The 19,008-nt window shown below is 34.6% G+C and overlaps 3 protein-coding genes across 4 annotated transcripts; 1 reads left to right on the top strand and 2 right to left on the bottom strand.

Annotated features, from left to right (window-relative positions):
- Positions 1-1,924: 1,924 nt before the first annotated feature.
- Positions 1,925-12,092, bottom strand: LOC149734867 (WD repeat-containing protein 3-like). 2 transcript variants are annotated; one of them, XM_089879659.1, is made up of 24 exons: positions 11,904-12,092; positions 11,228-11,437; positions 10,764-10,882; positions 10,431-10,509; positions 10,151-10,249; positions 9,830-9,929; positions 9,642-9,757; positions 9,214-9,331; positions 8,836-8,911; positions 8,278-8,508; positions 7,884-8,011; positions 7,353-7,503; positions 6,495-6,639; positions 6,174-6,307; positions 5,832-5,967; positions 5,394-5,579; positions 5,120-5,215; positions 4,900-4,959; positions 4,545-4,595; positions 4,435-4,478; positions 4,158-4,286; positions 2,633-2,726; positions 2,206-2,357; positions 1,925-2,101 (listed from the first exon to the last, which is right to left on the bottom strand). In XM_089879659.1, exons 1-24 carry the CDS (start codon positions 12,072-12,074, stop codon positions 2,017-2,019), a joined length of 2,910 nt encoding a protein of 969 aa, XP_089735785.1. In that variant the 5' UTR covers positions 12,075-12,092; the 3' UTR covers positions 1,925-2,016. The 2 variants fall into 2 exon arrangements, with proteins under 2 accessions (XP_089735785.1, XP_089735786.1); XM_089879660.1 differs by lacking the exon at positions 1,925-2,101 and having other exon boundaries at positions 2,175-2,357.
- A 19-nt stretch (positions 12,093-12,111) lies between these two features.
- Positions 12,112-13,922, bottom strand: LOC149734866 (putative ATP-dependent RNA helicase DDX52). Its single transcript, XM_089879676.1, has one exon. It carries the CDS (start codon positions 13,838-13,840, stop codon positions 12,224-12,226), a length of 1,617 nt encoding a protein of 538 aa, XP_089735802.1. The 5' UTR covers positions 13,841-13,922; the 3' UTR covers positions 12,112-12,223.
- Positions 13,923-14,809: 887 nt separating this feature from the next.
- On the top strand, positions 14,810-16,300 carry LOC149734865 (uncharacterized). Its single transcript, XM_089880208.1, has 3 exons — positions 14,810-14,955; positions 15,651-15,758; positions 16,134-16,300. Exons 1-3 carry the CDS (start codon positions 14,826-14,828, stop codon positions 16,298-16,300), a joined length of 405 nt encoding a protein of 134 aa, XP_089736334.1. The 5' UTR covers positions 14,810-14,825.
- The last annotated feature ends 2,708 nt before the right edge of the window (positions 16,301-19,008 follow it).

Here is a 19,008-nt window from a genome sequence, read left to right as displayed (position 1 = left end):
AAATACAAAAGCATTCTTATTTTCAGTAAGGAAATAAGCATATTTAGGCTTACAAGTTTAGAACAAAATTTTGAAAGTGTTTTGCTTAACAGGAATTATCTTATACGTGACATTAAATACCAAAACAACATAGCTAAACATGTATATACTCATAGTTAAAGCTTTTACGCTTAGAAGAAATTACTTTTACCAGCCACTAATACTAAAATATGGGGGTAGTGGAAAATTTGTGCCAATTTTATTCGAAATTTGTGGCGAAAGGCACGCTATATTATTTCGTGGAACCAAATCGGACGTGTATCTTTAATACTATCTGATTGTACGCAGCCAAAGCGTGCTATAAAGCCGCTATGATTACACCAAATTGATGTTAAAAAACAGTAAGCATTTGTTCAATCTGAAGTAACTTCTGCTTTTATTTTTTGCGTCATTGTAGAAATTGTGATGTAAACATATAATATTTGTACGTTCATTGTGATTTAACAACGATGATTTGTAAGTCGTTTGTGACGTCATAAACCCGATTATGAGTTAATAATTACAGGTTTGATTGGCTCAGGATAGTTATGTCATGACCTGTAGACAGGAGATTACAAAATCTTGCTGGTATAGGCGGGCATTTTAATTAAAACGATGTTTTTCACTCGAACTGTACGGCAGCGCAGCCCTTAAACCACATTTTATATTTTGTATATAAAGTTTGCGTGTATTCTTGGGAAAAACAAGATTTGGGAAGCATATTATTAAACTAGAATAGTCTGCTGTATTTTCAAACCGTTCGGAGAAAAAGTGTCAGTAGCATTTATGGTAAAACGAATTCCACTTTAAAGAACTGGAATTAAATATAGCAGAAACTATGGCAGATATTTGTTACGTTTTTTAATTTTTTGCTTATTAACGTTTAAATGTAGCTTAACTTAATTATAAAGGGCATATAAACTAATTTTTGTTATACAGTATAAGTTTCAAACTAGGTGACAGAATTTTTGAAATATTTCTCATAGAAAATGAACAACACAAAAAATCTGTATTTATTATGCAAACTGTCTGCCTGTTTTATGAAATTAATCACTGTCACATCATATCGTTACAGACATAGGCTTAACTGTCTGTCCTGACCATAAACGTACTTTGCGACTGAGAAATATTTAATCAATTTTGAAACCTCACCCAAAATGGTGATAAAATGATACACTCAGTAATAATCTCGGTTTAGTAATGTTTTGAACACAATTATTAGAGTTTTCGTGGGAATTTTGACGTAGAGGAACACACCTTTGACCCGTAATCTGATAGTTTTGAATGCATACATGTTATGCTGCAAAAACGACATAGAATGTTGCCGCTGTTTAGCTAGGTGAGTGGTACAGTAGGTCACGGCAAGTTACCTGCAAAAACGAAATCAACAAAAACTTTACCTGTAAATTAAATAAGCTATCAGATTGTAATTAAATTCTTTTAACAGTTGGCACCACTTCGTTCGTAGAAATCTCCGAATTTTGCCAAAGTTCTTTATGCCCACTGTTAAGTATATATGCGCTTGCGACTCACGAATATAGAAAAGCCGAAACATCGTAAACAAAAACAACAATTGCAAATACAAAATAGCCATAAAATGCGATTTTACACAAAAGAAAAACAAAGAATTTTTTAAGTCGTCTTTAAACAATGATTCCACTTCTTCTTTTGACAAATCTTTGGACTTATTTTACTTTATTAGAAGTTGCCTGTCTCAATATTTCATTCTAACTCGCTTGTCTGGGATCTAAACTCAGAATGCTTGTACTATACTATAGCTTTCATCCAGAAGACCTAATATCTGATCTGTTTTTGCTTGTATTTCTGAAACTAAACATTTCTAAATACAGGTTAGGATAGAAAGTTTTATTTTTTTATTTGTATAAGTTTAGCTTTAACATAGGATTAAAATAAAATATAGATTTAGCCTATGTATAATACAGTACAAGTTGAGCCTATATCGAATCTAAGTCTAGACTACAATGATGTGTCTTTAGTTTAAATTAAGCCTATGATGTTAAAATAACCCAGAACTACTGTATCATATCTCTTGAAATTGGGTATCTTCAAGGACTTGGTAAAACTGCAAAAAAAAGTTGATCCGAAATTACAAATAAATAGTGGATTACTTGACTTTCATATTAAAACAAAACTGGTTGTGTTTAAGACCATTTATTCCTGTATTACGTGGTTAGAACTGCACGCTGTGTAGTACGCTTGCGTCGTTTCTTCTTATCGTTTGCCCGCTGCGTGGCGTCGGAGAAAAACGTGACGTCATTCTTGGATTCGAATTGACGACGTATGTGACCCAGAGCAGCCAAGTTAAAACCGATGGTGTCCTAACGGGAGGTGTGAAAGTATTAAACGAAATCGGAGGGTAGTGTTAAAGGCCGCTGCTAGCGTTTTGGATATGTGTCCTTGGGCAAGATACGAAACAACAATTGCTTCGACCCGGTGGTACCTTATGGATTGTTTAAATTGTCAGCCATGTATAAAAACTAACATGGTAACAGGCCAACTGTGGCCTAAATCCATGGCGTGCCTCGCCGTGGGATCTCAACCGACAACCATATAGAACATAATAAACAAATACTAAATGTAACTTTGCACTTACACGTAATTGGTCGATCTTTGTTTCTGTATTATGACGTAAATCGTCCAGAACATTCACTAGCGTCTGATTGGTCGTGATTCGGCCGTGGTGAATTCTAATTGGATAAAAATGATAATAACCAATTATAAAGTTACATACGTGGTAACTCGTAAGCTGGCAAGAGGGGTATGAAACGGAACACCCGTGTTATAACAACCGTCATTGTCCCACCACGCGAGGATAAATAGCTTACATTCATTTAAAATATTGTGGTAAAAACGTATAAAATCGATTAAGCGTTAAATGAAACGAAATTTAAGCGTTAAATGAAACGGAATTATTTCAAATTAAATTAGCATCTTTTACGTCACAATCTACACGTATTATTACGTGTCAAGCGTATTTAGTCAAGGAGAAATTTAAACATTTCCGTTTTTCAAAGAAATTGGACCTACCCAGTTGTTGCGGTGTAAGTTTGTATATTAGCACACCTATTGAAACAAGCGTAAAATTATATAACATAAATTTTACTTTTCCGCAATTTTTGTTAACAAAGATTTAAAATAAATAAAAGCAACGAAAAGACGGGACATAGCGACAAAGATAATAAGAACATTTTAATAAATATCCGCCGGGTTACTAGACCTAGCAACGGTAGGATTTCTGCACATTTAAGTTATACATTTGTGAAAGAGAACACCTATGTTATAACGACTATCCATGCCACGGGAAGTTAAACAAATTATTTGTTTTTGAATTTTTCGATGGCAAGGTTTATAAAAAATCGAAATTTCCAAAATTACAAATCGGGTGTTTTGTTACGGACCAGTACACCTGTGTTATAACGACTGTCGTTGCACCGCCACGCGGGGATAAATAAGTTTATTTATTTTATTTTAATTTAATTTTAACGACACTTTTATACCAGCAAGGGTCATGAAAATCAAAATTTCCAAAATTACAAACCGGGTGTTTTGTTACGGACTTGTACATCGTTATACGGGTATTTCTGCTATGAGTCATATCCTGTTACTATGGCGAACTCGTTTTAGCAGCAAAGTAATTTTAGATTTTGTATTTTCCGTTGTGTTTTTTTACGACTACTATTTGGAAATTTACGTATTTTTGTAAAAAAAACAATATGTTGTTACGTGGTATATTTATGAATTTTCTTTTCGGTTTTAAAACAAACATTAAATTTTTATTAATTTTCGATATGACGAAACGTTATTAAAAGCGGTAAAACAAAGTTTAAGAGTAATTTTAAAAAATCTTGATAAAAAAATATTGTGTAGTCCTTTAATTTGGGCAAAATCTGGCTAAAATCCCAGGTCCAATGGCGTGCGTCACGGCAGGACCTTGCTCGTATGGAAAATAATGAAACATACATACACTGCGCCGGTATTAATATGTTTATATATATGTATGTATATGGTACTTGAAAGCAGGCACGAGTTGCATGAAACCGAAAACCAGTGTTATAACGACTGTCGTTGCCCGTCACGCAAGGTTAAATAAGTTACATTCATACTATCATATGTCTTACCTTAAAAGGAAAAATATACAACGGCAAGCTAGCTCAACTTCACGCCCTCTAGCGACGAAGGTACCGAGTAATTGCAGCAGATCGGGGACGTAAGAAAAAGGGAGGACAAGTAACGACTCTTCTAATTCACTGTTATATGAATGTTTGATGGTTAATATAATGTATAGCATGAGTGTCTTCTTATACAACAGACACACATGATGTATTCATACACCCCTTGCTCACTGTTAAGTTATAACATGAGTGTCTTCTTATAAACAACTTTACGTATATTTACCTTGAGCGAATCTTTCGTATGACTTCTAAAACATATCTCGTAGCCTGAAATAGAAAAACATCTATTTATACATATTCGAATGTAATATTTTTTTTTTGAATAACGCTTACCGTAATATTGCCGTATGCCCTTAGTATAGGATGATCAGATTTGTAAAATACCTGGAAAAATATAATATATTAAACAATAACAAAATTAGGTTTGTATTAAAACAACCGTATACCAAACATTTAGGTGAAAAAAAAATAGAAAAACAGGTATTTACATGCAGCGTATTTTCTGGTAATAAATCAGACCTACTCATGTTCTTTGTATCTATATGGGGAAGAACCTACGGCAAGTAACTGCGAAGAGCTCTTGGGAGTTAGATCAGAGTTGGATACCCCAATATCCACACCAAAGCACCTTACCCATGTAGAAGGTATACGAAACAAGTTTAACATATTACACAATGCTACAACTCACATCTTTGTTTTTGTTGATGAATTTAAATTCTTCTTCTTTTACTTTCTCTTCATTAAATAACTAAAGAAATAAAAACAAAACACATTTTTAGAACATTGATTTTACATTAAAAACATTACACCAATGACTGCAAACATAAAACACCCCCAAAAAAAAACAAATTTGATAATAACTTAACCGTAAAAGTTAAAAAAAAAGATTTTTTAAAACATTTTTTCACCTCAATTGCCTCCATTATTTTCTCAGCACCCCTCACACTTTCAACTGTTGTCTTGGTTGCCATGCCAACCTCATTTTCCTTGCTCTCTCCTGCCACCTAAAGGGAAGGATAAATTTAAAAAAATAAATTGTACATTGCCAAACACTCAAACAGCAACCAAAAATAACTGAAAAATTTACTTATTCTGTTAGAATTTTTTTCTGATCAAAATTTCATATTCTTTTTTTTTAGCAAAAAATTATAAAAAAGTGCAACTCCTACTTTTCCCACTCACTGTAGTGTCTTGGTTCTTGGCGAGCAATTTTTCCTCTTCCTTTTCTCTTTCATGCTCCCTCTCTTCATCAGGGATGACCACTTCCATGGATCGATTCCATAATCTTAGTGATCGATCGTTTCCACAAGTAGCAACATGGTCACCATCGGGACTGACACATAGTGACCATACTGAACCCAAGTGGCCCTGGGGAACATGGCATTAAAATTATTGGTAAAACAAAATTTAAAAAAATAAAATTGGTAGAATAAATAATATTTTTTCCAGGTAACGAGTAAAATATATACTTTTATATAAAAAAACAAACAAATAAAATCTTGGAAAACGGTAAAAAACTCTGAAATATAGGTAAACGACTTATATCTTAAAAATATACTAAATGTTGTATAGTCAAAAACATTCACACCAATTGAAGCAGTTACCTATTGTAGTACAAACCTGCAAGACTTGAATCAGTGTGAAATTGTCTGCATCCCATTGCTTAACTAAACCATCCTTACCACAGCTGAAGAACAGGTGAGTATCGGGGACGAATTTTAATCCAGTAACGTCGTTATCATGAGCAAATAATGACCTGGAAAAACAGAGAAATTAAAGTGCAGATTATATAATAAATTTACAGGTGTTATAAAAACTAGAATTAGGTGTATTAGGTCTTCAGTGAGGCACACCTGAGACCTGGGATGTAGGCTTATTGGTCCCAGTCTGTTCTATTCTATAAGGGTGAGGTCTTCAGTGAGGCACACCTGAGACTCAACTGTACATTGCACAAGCGTTTACCTATGACAGTCACCAAAATCCAGACCCCATATTTTAACGTTCCGGTCTGGTGACCCGGAAACAATCAGCGTTGAATCTGAACTAATGCTCACACAAGAGGGGGGAAGAGAGTGTCCGTATAACGAGAGAAAAAACTAAAAAAACAAATTTTTAATATAAAAAAGGTATATAAGTATAGCACTTCTTAACTGCTTAAAATTTTTTTATCTCTTTTTAACTGATTTTATCTTTAAAAATGCATTTAACTCCCAGGCTAACAGTAAAAATTTATTTGTAACACAGAACTTTGTTATTTTTTGCAAATAAATATTTTTGTCTTACCTTCAAAGAATCCACGTAAAATATTTTGACGGAACAATCCAATAATGACGCGGCAATAAAACGATTATTCGGGGTAAATTCAATGTCAAGAATTTGGTCATCTAACTCGAAAGTCCGAGTGTGGGTTAAAGATACTCGCTTTGAACTGTGGGAAATATGTAAAGGGAGTTTAAAACAAAAATAAGATTTGGTTGGAAATTATTAGTATACAGTTTTTAGAACAAAATAGTGGATTGAATTTTTTATTTTACAGTTATATATTTAAATTTTTGAAGAGGCTGTTTTAAAAAGGTGTAGTATGAAAATATTCTGTTTTTTTCTACATTTTGTGGTCAAACTATTGATATTTTTGCCTAAAGAGGCATTTTATTAATGTCCAACTTGTCAGAAACTGCAGCAAGATGATTTGACGTCTTGTGCCTTATTTTGACAAGCACTCGTGCCAACTGGTGCGTGATGTGTGCAATAAAACATTGCACACTGCACCAACCAGCGTGATAATATTGCAGCTACGGACGAAGTGATTCTTATGAAAGAAAAACCACTAACCTGGTGACTGCTTTGATTTTACGAAATTGAACTTTTTTTAAACAAATATATATACATACATTTTGAATAGATAAAATACTTTGAAAACTACTAATCAATAAAAAAAATACAAAAACTGTTAACAAATAATATGATTAAAAAACAGCATTGTTTTGAAAGTAAAATGGTCTTTCTCAACAAAAACCCAAATGAAGTCATGCTGAATGGCATACAAATCGTTAAGAACGATTTTAAAACTGTAGTAGCAGTAGGCAAAAAATACTATTTTATATTGTATCAAAAGTAATGAACTGTTTAAAGCTTATTTACCTCACTGAATAATTTTCATCACTTATTAAATCAAATTCCCAGAACTTAATTTTTTTATCCGGGCCCCCGGATACAATTCCTCGCTTGTTTGGAAATAACGCAACGCATGAAACAGCACCCTCGTGTGCCTGGATGGTTTCCAGTAGCGTTCCTAAAAAAAATCAATTTAAAAACTCTAAGATTACAAAAAAATGCTACAAGACTTCTTTCTTTTAAACTAATAATATGCTTGGCAGAAACAGCATATATATACAGTAGGGTGGGGGAAGGTGGGACACATTTTAACTCTATTTTCTCTTCCCACTTGGTAGTAATAAAAAAAACATTCAAAGAAATATAAAACTATACCCCTTGACTCCTATAGACCGTTGTTAATTGTTTAAAACAAGATGAGGATATTTGGACAATATGTGCTAAAGGTGTCCCATCTTTTCCCACGCTACTATATAACTGTACAGACATCGATTTTATAAAATTTCACTGGTTGCGACAAACAAAAAGAGCTCACTATAAGAATGTGTTTGTATTTACCTGAAGCGACATCGTGCAGCTCTAATGCTCCCTCTTGTGTTCCTAAAATAACTTGCCGATCACCCGGAACGAAAAGACAACATTTAGGGTGGGAGCATTTCAATGTTCGTATACACTGGTGACTACTCCTGTAGGGGGAATAAATACAAATTATTGGGGTAAATCGAACAAATAACTCTTTTAACAGGTCACTGTTCGCATAGTGCACGGACTCCCCTTATGGACTGTTAATCAAAATTATCGGGAAAATTAAAATAAAATTAATACTTTAACTAGTTAATTGAGAACTATTTATTAAAAATTTGTTATAAATTTTTTTATAAATGTATAATATTGAATTACAAAAAATTTAAAGATTTGTATCAACAAGAATTATATTTTATCAACATTTTACCTGTTCCATAACTTCGCACTTTCAGAAGATGTTGTTAATAAAGCCATACCATCCATAGTAAAACACATTGATTTTGTGTCTGTACGATGACCAAGCTGAGATAACCGCTTTAAACTGGAATATTCTGGTTGGGACAGCAGAGAGATTGTGGATACTGTCTCGATCTGATTGTTACGTAATAATGCGACAGTGTTGTAAGTGTTTGGGGTAGGTGCGGTAAGGTCCAACGAGCTGGTAAAGAAATAGTGTTAGTACCTTATGCTCGCTGTCAGTAAATACGTGAAAACAAGATTCGAATTAGCACCATTCGAAAAGTGTGATTTGTTTTTTACAGTTTTTGGGACTCTTATGTTTTTTCTGTTTTTACAGTTTTTTCCATGTTTTTAGAATTTTTGTCTAAATTGCAACATAATATTGTTAAAATTATGATAAAACATTGATAAAATAACTATTTACGAACATAAACCCAGAACTGCAAACATTCAATTAGCTATACTGCTATAAAACTTCACATTCTAACTAATTATAATTTTCCAAATACCACATAAAATATTTCACCTTAACTTGCCAGCACAGGTAAAGCTACCAACATGACTTATTTCATCTTCAATACTTCGTTCTATTGTGATATCATCTATTGAATGTGAATTTTTTATATAAGAATACAACATGATATGAGTTTTAGTAAAAAACAACTTATATTTCATTCTATACCAGGGGGGATCTCATATATTATACGTATGAAGGAATTATGTAACTTATTTATCCTCGTGTGCCGAGGCAACGACAGTCGTTACATCACGCGTGTTCCGTTTCACACACCACAGGTCAGCTTATAAGTATTTATTATTAAGTATCAAACACAAATCTGCTAGCGCCATGTAACATGTTTAAACGTTAGGACAAAATTCTATTTTTCACTTTTGATTCACTTACTTTCCTCTTGTCCCTCGTTCTTTTGTTTCTTCTTTGCTCTTTTTAGTTTCTTTTTTATCCTCAGAGCCACTTCCGCTTCATCGAAAATGCGAAAGAATTCGACCATTTTGTCATTTCCCTGTTGATATAAACAAACTAATATAAAGTAATGGTATGGTATATATTAATTCACATAAAAACTCGGCACCGTGGCACACTCGTTACTTGTAGCCTAGAAGGTACAGGTTCAAGGCTTAATGCAGCTAGTTACTGTCAGCATATTTGCCCATGGACAATACACTTAACGGCAAACCCTAATGATGACTTACTGTATGGCAGACAAATCAGTTTTTAAGATCACAAAACAAAAACTGACAGGCTTAAAAATTGTTATAATGTGCCTATAAAGATTTATGAGAAAAATAATTTAAAAACTCCCATTAACTTACATGGCACGTGAGTAATCTTCCGTCTTTTGAAACTTTGAGGGTCACGACCCTGTCACGACCTTTACGCATGACCGACCCCACTTTAATACAACTGACCAATCGTTCTTCAAGGTCGTCTAAAGGTCAAGTGAAACAAACAATTCAAAGTTTTAGGTCACTCATTTTTCATTCAACAACATTTTTTATACCTTCAATGCCTTGCATGACATCATCACTTATGACATCATCACTGTTGACATCATCGAGTTTTGTCTTCTGTAGCTTAACTAAAGGTGCTTCCATAGAGTCCTATAGAATTAAGTGACATTGGCAATTTAATACAAGTTTGTCTAATATTATTCTATATGGGTGAGGTCCTACAGTGCCATAGCATTGGAAATGAGTTTCAGGCCATAGTTGGCCTATTACCCTGATACCCAGGGTGCTACCAGTGTCTTGCCCAGAACACATACGCCTACCAGTATCGAGCTTTGAACCCGGTATCCTTTGATTACAATTTTATGTTTCACCTTGTTAGCAATAAATTCAACGCTCCATATACGTAACTCACTGTCCCCTGACCCCGTTATAATTCGGCGCTCGTCTGGTGTCAAACAAAATGACCAAACCTGGTGAAAAAGAGAATGTAATAAACATACAATCCAGAAGATATATGTAATAAACATATTATGCTTTATGTGCTTTATTTTGGTCATTTTTGAAATACATTGGTTACATACAAGAAACTGCAAGAAAATTTGGTATAAGCTTGGCATATTGTTTAGATAAGACTAAGAGTAAGGTTCTCACCTCGGATCTGTGTCCAACCATTGTTTTAAAGCAATGCTGAGTATCTAAGTCCCACCATTTCACATATGTGTCTTTGGAACTGTAAAAGAGCGGAAATACATAATGTAAATATAACACATGTCAATTTAGGCGAGTAAAGTCGGCAAACTAGGTAAAAGTAACATAACATTTTTTCTTATGAGAACAAAGTATTTAAGCACAAGCAACAATAGGTATTGGCTTAACTGATTTCTTAACTGAGCTCATTCATACAGAATAGAAAGACTAATTCATTGTTACAATTCATGAAAAAAGAATGATAAATAGTGCTTTGTAAAAACTGTATTCTCATACCTGGTAATTAACATGTTTCGTTGCTTGACGAAATAACAATCAGTTATGATTCCTTTGTGTCCTTTTAAACGATACAACCCACTTTCATTCACTAAGTCCCAAACTACTACTTCTGTATCCTGTGTGAAAAACATTTTTCTAAATATATATAATACTTAAAAGAATGCATAGCCTATAATGGGCATAAGCAGGTAATAGTAAAATGTCCTTGTGCAAGACATTTACCGCCAATTGATCTAACCCAGTGGTCACTAATTGGTTGTTTAAATTATCAGCCATACAAGAAAAACCCTTCAACAAAGTCCATACGTGGCAACTTGTAAGCAGGCACGAGGTGTATCAAACAGAACATCCATGTATTATTACGACTGCCATTTCCCTATGCACGAGGATAAAATTAAGAAAATAAAAATATATAATCTTTTTAAACTTTTTTTTCTTAAATTAAAAAAATTCTTTCTTACATGTGATCCAGATGCTAGTCTCATGCCAGCCTTATCGAAAGCCAAACACGAGATTGCTGTCCGATGTCCGCTAAATGTAACGTCTGATTCCGCTGTTACGAGACTGAATATACGAATTGTGCCGTCGACGTAGCCTACCGCTAAGTGTTGACTGTTTGGACTTGATTTAATGCAAGTCACTTCTTGGTTGTCCCCTTGTAATAATAACACCTGTTGTAAAGGATCTTTTTATTATACAAAGTTTTCTATATAGGTGAAGGCCTATGCTAAGGCAGGCTAAGGGACTTAGGATTCAGCCAAGCGTTCGTCTATTACGACAGTGTAAATGTTAGCCTACCGGCCTATACTATTATTTTCTATATAAAGGGGGGTCTTGTGGCAAGACACATCCTAGGACCTGAGATTTAGGGCAGAGTTGGCCATTACCCTAACATAGTAACTTATATTTCATCAATATAAAAACATAGGGGTGTTTTTTCTGGTGTTGGGGTAATAGGCAATTGCAAATCCAAGGACCCATTGCATGCCACGCTGCAGGTCCTCACCTACATAGAATAAGTGATAAAACTTACAAGCTGTGATTCTGTGTGAGCATGGTCCTACCTATTACCCCAAGTACATACATACATACTAAAATGCATATATTTTACCAACAAAAACCTATTTGAAAACTTACCAGCTGTAAGGTTCTCATGTCCCATACACATACATTCTCGCATGCTGCTGCAGCAACATATCTTCCTTGTGTATTCCTCATTGACAGGTATTCCACATTACATCTGGCACTGCCCAATACTCCAAACTGGGCAACAGACAAATACCCAAGATATTGCTTAGTAATTCCCATACTTATTCAATGTGTTTATATAAAACTTACTAAAGCATCTGAAACGAGCAATTTAAAGACACATTATAAATTTTAAAGCATAAAATTCTGCTGGTATTATTCAAGTAACAATTCTTGCATTTTCTATAATTAACAATATTTCAATGTTATTACTCTTTTAATTTTTGAATTTTTTTGTTTTTGATTTCCGTTTTTCTCTTTTTTGCTCCTTTTAAAATATCAGGGGGAGCAGTCCGGATAGTATTTCTTTTCGTTTGTGTCTTTGCTGTCTTTTTCCGCTCTTCTTTTGACATCTTCTTCATTTTGAGCATGTACTCCGGCACATCACACCCAGCCTCTTTGATTAAATTTGCAATCGATCTTAAAAGAGCCCGGTCTTGGTCAGTAAATAGCGTAATTGCGCGCCCTGTCCGGCCTGCTCTTCCAGTGCGCCCAATTCTGTGAATATAAGTGACCGCACTGTTGGGAAAATCGTAATTTACGACTAAATTCACATTCTGAAAATCCATACCACGACCCATATGCTCTGTACATATCATTACCCATGTTGTCCCAGCATGTAGGGAATGTATAGCTTTCTCTCGCTGCTCTGGAGTCCTGTCTCCATGAATTACATCAATATTAATACCATCATATACAAGTTCAGCGTATAACTCCTTTGCTCTTTCCTTTGATTGCACAAAAACTAGCGCTGGAGGTGCAAAACCACCTCTAATAATATCTTGCATAGCGAGAAGTTTCCCTTGCTCATTTCCCACATACTTTAGCTCTTGTTTTACAGAACTGGTCGCAGTATTTTTCCCCCCGACTGTAACCTGTAGCACATTATCCATATTTAGAACACACCATTGCTGAACGTCGTGCGCAAAAGTAGCACTAAACATAGCGCGACGAATTTTCGGATTTTCGCATGCGGAATAAATCCTCCCGAGCTGATCTCGGAAGCTGGCATCTTCTTTTCCATCCTCGAAGAGTTTATCCGATTCATCTACTACTAACCACTCAATAGAGTCCAGCTTCAAAATAGGGGTTTCTTGTTTTATAAGGTGAATAATACGATTGGGTGTGCTTATTAGAAGATCTATATCACACGTTTGTTTTTTCTTTTCCGTGAAGGATTTCACTAAATTTTTATCCATAAGGCGGATGTTCAGTAAGTCTTTGTGGATTTTTTCATTTTCTTCGTCATTTTCTGAGCGAATAAGTTTCTTGCATTCGCTGAAAGTTTGTTCCGCTAATTCTCTCGTAGGACTGAGTATGAGAGCTCTAATATTTTTACCTTTTTTCGTTTTTTTGACATTTAGCAAATGAGAGACAACAGGTACCAAAAACGCAAGTGTTTTACCAGATCCGGTAGGAGCACAAGCTAAAATCTCTCTGCCGTCTAACATAGCGGGTATAGCTTGCATTTGAATTGGACTTAACGCAGAAAATCCGAATCTTTCAGTCAAGTTTTTAACGCAGATTGAATGCACACCGAATTTTTCTTCTAACTGATTAAAATTTTCCACCAAATCAGGTACATCGGTGCCTTGGACAAAAATACGCATTTGTTTCCGTAAATTAACTTTTGTATCGTCAGATTTCTCATTTTGCTGATCATTTTCTGTATCGTTTTCGTCTGTTTTCCTTTTGGGCTTGCCAGGCTGTATATTTTCGTTCCTACTTGGCGTTATAGCTCCTGGAATCCGTATATCTTTTAAATTTAGTTTAGAATTAAAGCTAGCACCGACTGTAAGCTGTCGAAATATATCTTCTGAGTCCATTTTCCTACAATGCAAAACTACGCGAAATTCCAAAACACAAACACATGTGTGCCACTAAAAAAGATGAACGCAGAGACGAAATATTTTAACTTGGGTACTTGAGTTTTTTATATATTTGTTTTAACATACGCAGAAATGTGTCAAAATTCAAAAGATTGTATAATTTTCAGCATAAAACAAAGTTTAAAAATCGTTTAATTTATTGGAAAAAAAACTAAAGTTTAGTTTTATAGTCGAATAGCATTAATGGACGCATTTAATCAGACAAGGTGTATAGAGTCATATTGTGAATACGGGTACGTATTTAATTCTAACTGAAATCATCTACAAAACAAGTAAGTATTATTTGGAACATTTTGAACGTCTTATGCACTGCGTCACTAGGTGGTACTAGTAAGCCACGCAAAAAAGGTAAAGCGCGAGGAAAAAGTAAACCGATAAAAATGTAATCAGATAAAATTATCCAATGTGTTTTCCTATTGGGACCTAGCACATAATGCTCATATTAGGTTCATGTATACAGCTTAGAAATAATCACCCACAAAGTTACATACGTGGTAACTCATAAGCGGGCACGAGGTGTATGGAACAGAACAGCCGTGTTATAACGACTGTCGTTGCTCCGCCACGCGAGGGTAAAGTTAAATTCATTCATATCGTATAGAACAGTTTTAACTCCAAACAACTGCAAGGTTTGCATATTCCAATAATTGCCACCTAATAACCGTGTTTAGTTTAACTTTGAAATAACTTGCAAAGTCTCTTTCTCCTACGCATAACCATATCGAAATAGAATTTTTCTCAATGCGGATACATTTCACGATATATATCTCACCAAGCGGTTAATACTAAATTTTTTTACGTCTAATGTGTTTTACTGTCATATATAATGCTCATATTTCGTTAATAAGTACAATTATGACGCAAAAATTGCAAAATTTTATTAATCAAATTGTCACACAAAATAATATCAACGTATTAAGCCATGGACCAGTACGCACGTAATTTGTCTCCTAGCAACGTAATGTTACGTCAAAGAAGACCCAGTTTGATGGTTCTCAGTCTGTCGGAGTCGCTTTTTACAATGGATAGCATCGTCGACTCGTTCCAAAGCAGTTTAGTCATTTTTTATTTGTTGAAAGAAAATTGGTTTATTTTGAACGATTTTTACAACTTTTATAAATGTCTCTAAACAAATATTTTTATATTTTATAATTCCTATTCGCTAAAGTGTTTATTAGTAATCGAAGTATTGAAAACGATATGCAAAGTTCAGAAAACGTATATATGGCAATTACTTGTTGTCTTGTTCCCTATATAGTATATGCAAATCATATTTAAAACGCTTCCGAAAGATTGAATAGAGTTTACTCCTTTGTATTATACACGCGCTGTTACTATATAAACTACGTATTTTACGCTTTGTTGTATAACAATGGTGTAGAATGAATGTATCTTATTTATCCACGCGTAGCGGGGCAACGGCAGTTGTTATAAAACAAGGGTGTTCTGTTTCATACACCTCGTGTCCGCTTACGAGTTACTATATATGTAACTTTGTAGATAATTATATTATGGGAGAATTTTTCTTATGTATATAAACATTGTCTTTTTATTTAAAACCCGTCATCGTAAAATGGCGAGACAATTAATGCAACATCATATACCAGTATGACTATATACGGTGACGGAGCGCTAATTTTTTAGGAGAAAGTCATTGCACTTGACGGTGAACCTGTATACTGGTGATATCATCGAACTTGCGTCCAGTCACGTTTGTTTACGATACATTATCTAATATACATCACAGAATCGACATGCATCAGTGAAGATAATGTTTCGTCAGACTTTGATAAAGGGGGCTGTGATGTAAACAATACAAGCAAAAGACACATTGAAAGAAACGACTATATACGAGGTTTTATTTAAACCAATTTAAGCAAAGATTATTACACTACATATAGTCACACACAAAGTTACATGTTATAGCACTGTGGGGTAAGATGGAATACCGATAGCACCCAAACTCCACATTTCCTCTTTGTTTACCACCAAATAGAACGAAAAATAGAAAAAAATATGTTCCATCTTACCCACCCGGCCACCCTTACTATACATGGTAATTCGTAAGTTGGCACGAAGTGTATGAAACTAAACATGTAAACAACCGTGTTATAAATCATATTATAACGATTGTAATTGTCTCGCCAAGCAGAAATTAAAAATACTCTCATTCATATAGTAATCCACACTTATGGCCCGCAGCATTTTTAACAAAAATTATATCCGCTAGGTGTCGCAAACGAGCTTAGCAAGAAATATGAGCAGCCTAGCCAATCAGAAGCGAAGGAATTTCAAGGTATAGTAACGTGGTTTCGGTCTATTGTTTTTGCAACGTACCGTATCCTATTTCTGTTTTCGCGTTTGCGTAACTTAATACCAGTCTATACCCCCCGCTAACGAAATTAGGAAGCGCACAACATTTTGTACACGGAAAATAACTGCCATTTTAGCGACAAAAGTGCTAACTTAGTTCAGGGTTGTCAGTAAACATAAAATACTTCGGGCCGTGGGCTATAATTTCGTTTGCTTCCTTCCCGTTTCGTTCTATTTTGGTCCATATCAATAGAAATAGTGGAGTAGTGCGAAATTACTGCTCAGTGACTCAAAAACGAGCCTACAGTGTAAATATATCAGCAATGCCTCGACTACTGCGCAATATCCGGTATTTTTGTTACTGGGTACGAAAAAATGTCGAAGTTTTTGTACCTGGACGAAAACAAAACCAGTCACCCGTGCGATGACGTCACAAAAGGAGAGACGGCTTTTCACGTGCTTAGCGTAGTTGGAAAACAATATCTCTCTCACGTACACAATGTTTTCAAGACCGTTATTGCCGCGTGGCCTGTTTGTCTTCTGACAAAACCTTGTGCTCGCAATGATTCAGCGGCACAAACAAAACCGGAGCAGCAAACATAATAGCCTTGGATGAACCCTAAAATACAACTTGCTCAGATATGCTTCTGCAGATTGCACAACATGGAATCCCATGGGGGCTTTGCGGGGTCCTATATACGCGCTGTCGAGCAGAAATGCTATGTTATACAATCTGTATGAATAGAAATGATATAAAACAACATACATTTGAACTTAACACTTGTGTAAACATTAATATGAACACCTTTATGCTATAGAATTTATATAGTATAAATAGAGTTAAAGGGCGCCAAAAAACACAGTCGTAATATTATCGCTATAGACTTAAGCTCAGTGAACAAAACTCGGCTTAGGAATAACAAAAACAGAGAAAACAGATTAAAATTGATTTGTTTTGACCAAAACTAAAGAGGAGTAAAATCCCACGCAACAGAGAAGAATATGAAGTTGGCAACAAGATTAGTCATGTCCGCAGAACTGTGTAATTGATATTCAAAGCGTAACAGGCTGCATTTGTTAATAAAGTGTATGAAAATTACCGTTAAATTTAGTCTACACACAGCATATAGCAGGGTGGGGTGAGATAGAACATGTTTTTTTCACTTTTCTCGTCCCATTTGTAATTTAACATTTTTCTACTTGTTAATTGTTAAAAACACAATCAGGAAACATTGGATGCTTAATACTATGTACCAACGGTATCCCATTTTACCCCACAGTACTTAAGATACGAAATAATAATTGCTTAGGAGTTTCTTTCATTAGTTTAAAAGGGGTTTGACTCAAAAAACGTGAAGATTATGACGACATAAAACTATGCATTGATGCGTCACACATTGCACAGACAGGACACAAGTGACGTAACAAAGAAATGAACTTCGAACAATTTTCTTTGACGCGTTTCTCAAATATGACACAAAAATCGTGCATTTACTTATTCAAAGAAATTTCTAAAAAGCATTTTTTCGGGCCGTTTTAAATTACGTGACTTGGGGTGAGTTATTTAGGAGAAAAGAATGTCCGTCACTCATAAAATCGGTGTACAAGCCTTTGGGACAATGTTTGATGAAAAACTTCAATAATAGAAGCAAAATGATTGACAGCCGTAAAGGCCCGTAATACTAACCTTTGTACTTTTAGCAAACATCTTATAACAATTTCTTGGTTCAGATATTTAAATATGATGTCATTCCTAATGGCTAAAAAAGCAAGTCCGAACTTAGACCGCGGTTCAATGCGTCTCAGCTATTTCCGCTTTATAAATATGCGCTAAAAGGATTTCGTTACCGACAAGTTTGTATATAAGAGCGGAAATAACATATTATCTGAACAGTTGTAATGTAACACTCGTAAATTTGTGACGCAACAAACGCAGGTATGATGCATTTACAGTGCAGAAAGACACGTAGCACTAAATCTGTTTACGCTTATCGTAGTAGTTTATAGGTTTGAAAAACGAAAGAGGTATGTTTACCTCTTTATAGGTACATATTTGACTGGTAAACATTACGCTATACCCAAAAAGACCCTCGTTTTTTATATGACTTATGTATGATACTGTGGGATTAGATAGGATACGGTTAGCACCTAAATACTATATTTCCTAATCGTGTTCTGAACAATAACCAACGCTCTTTTAGAATCGTGAGAATACGGTTATATAATTATGCTAATTTTCTTTGTTTACTACCAAATGGGACGATTAGAGATAATGAAAATGTGTTTCATCTTTCCCCACCAACTATACCCAAATAAATTAAAACTGCAAACTTAAAACTGTATTTTCCTATTAAACTTAACAAGGTTAAATCATTTTAAAACGGAAACAAAATGCGGTTAAACATGCTTAAAATATTAGGCAGCGCATGAAATATGATTCAGATTATCTAGTCAAATACTGTAGAGGATAATTTAGTAAAATTGCCAAAATACATTAAAAACTGTGGTACAGCTATTATAATTATAATTTCCGCTTTTAGTTGTCAAATATTTCCTGTTTCACATAAACAGGGTGTGAACTTTTAATTCTGTCTAATAAGTAGTTGATAGTGTAAACGGTCCTGGGTTCGAAACCCAAATGGGCATGCGACTCCCACGCTATGTTATGTTTATTTACAAAGCATAAAACTTAGGCGTGTATAAAAACTTGTACAAATGGAAAGAAGTAAAAAACACCACTCCTAATTTCTAAGTAAAAATTTGAATTTTCGACGCTATTTTACGCGTATGTT

Source organism: Ciona robusta, chromosome 6 (genome assembly GCF_009617815.1).
Source record: "Ciona robusta chromosome 6, ASM961781v2".
NCBI classification, from domain to species: Eukaryota; Metazoa; Chordata; class Ascidiacea; order Phlebobranchia; family Cionidae; genus Ciona; species Ciona robusta.
The sequence above is the reverse complement of the archived record's forward strand: the minus strand, read 5'-3'. Positions and strand labels throughout refer to the sequence as shown.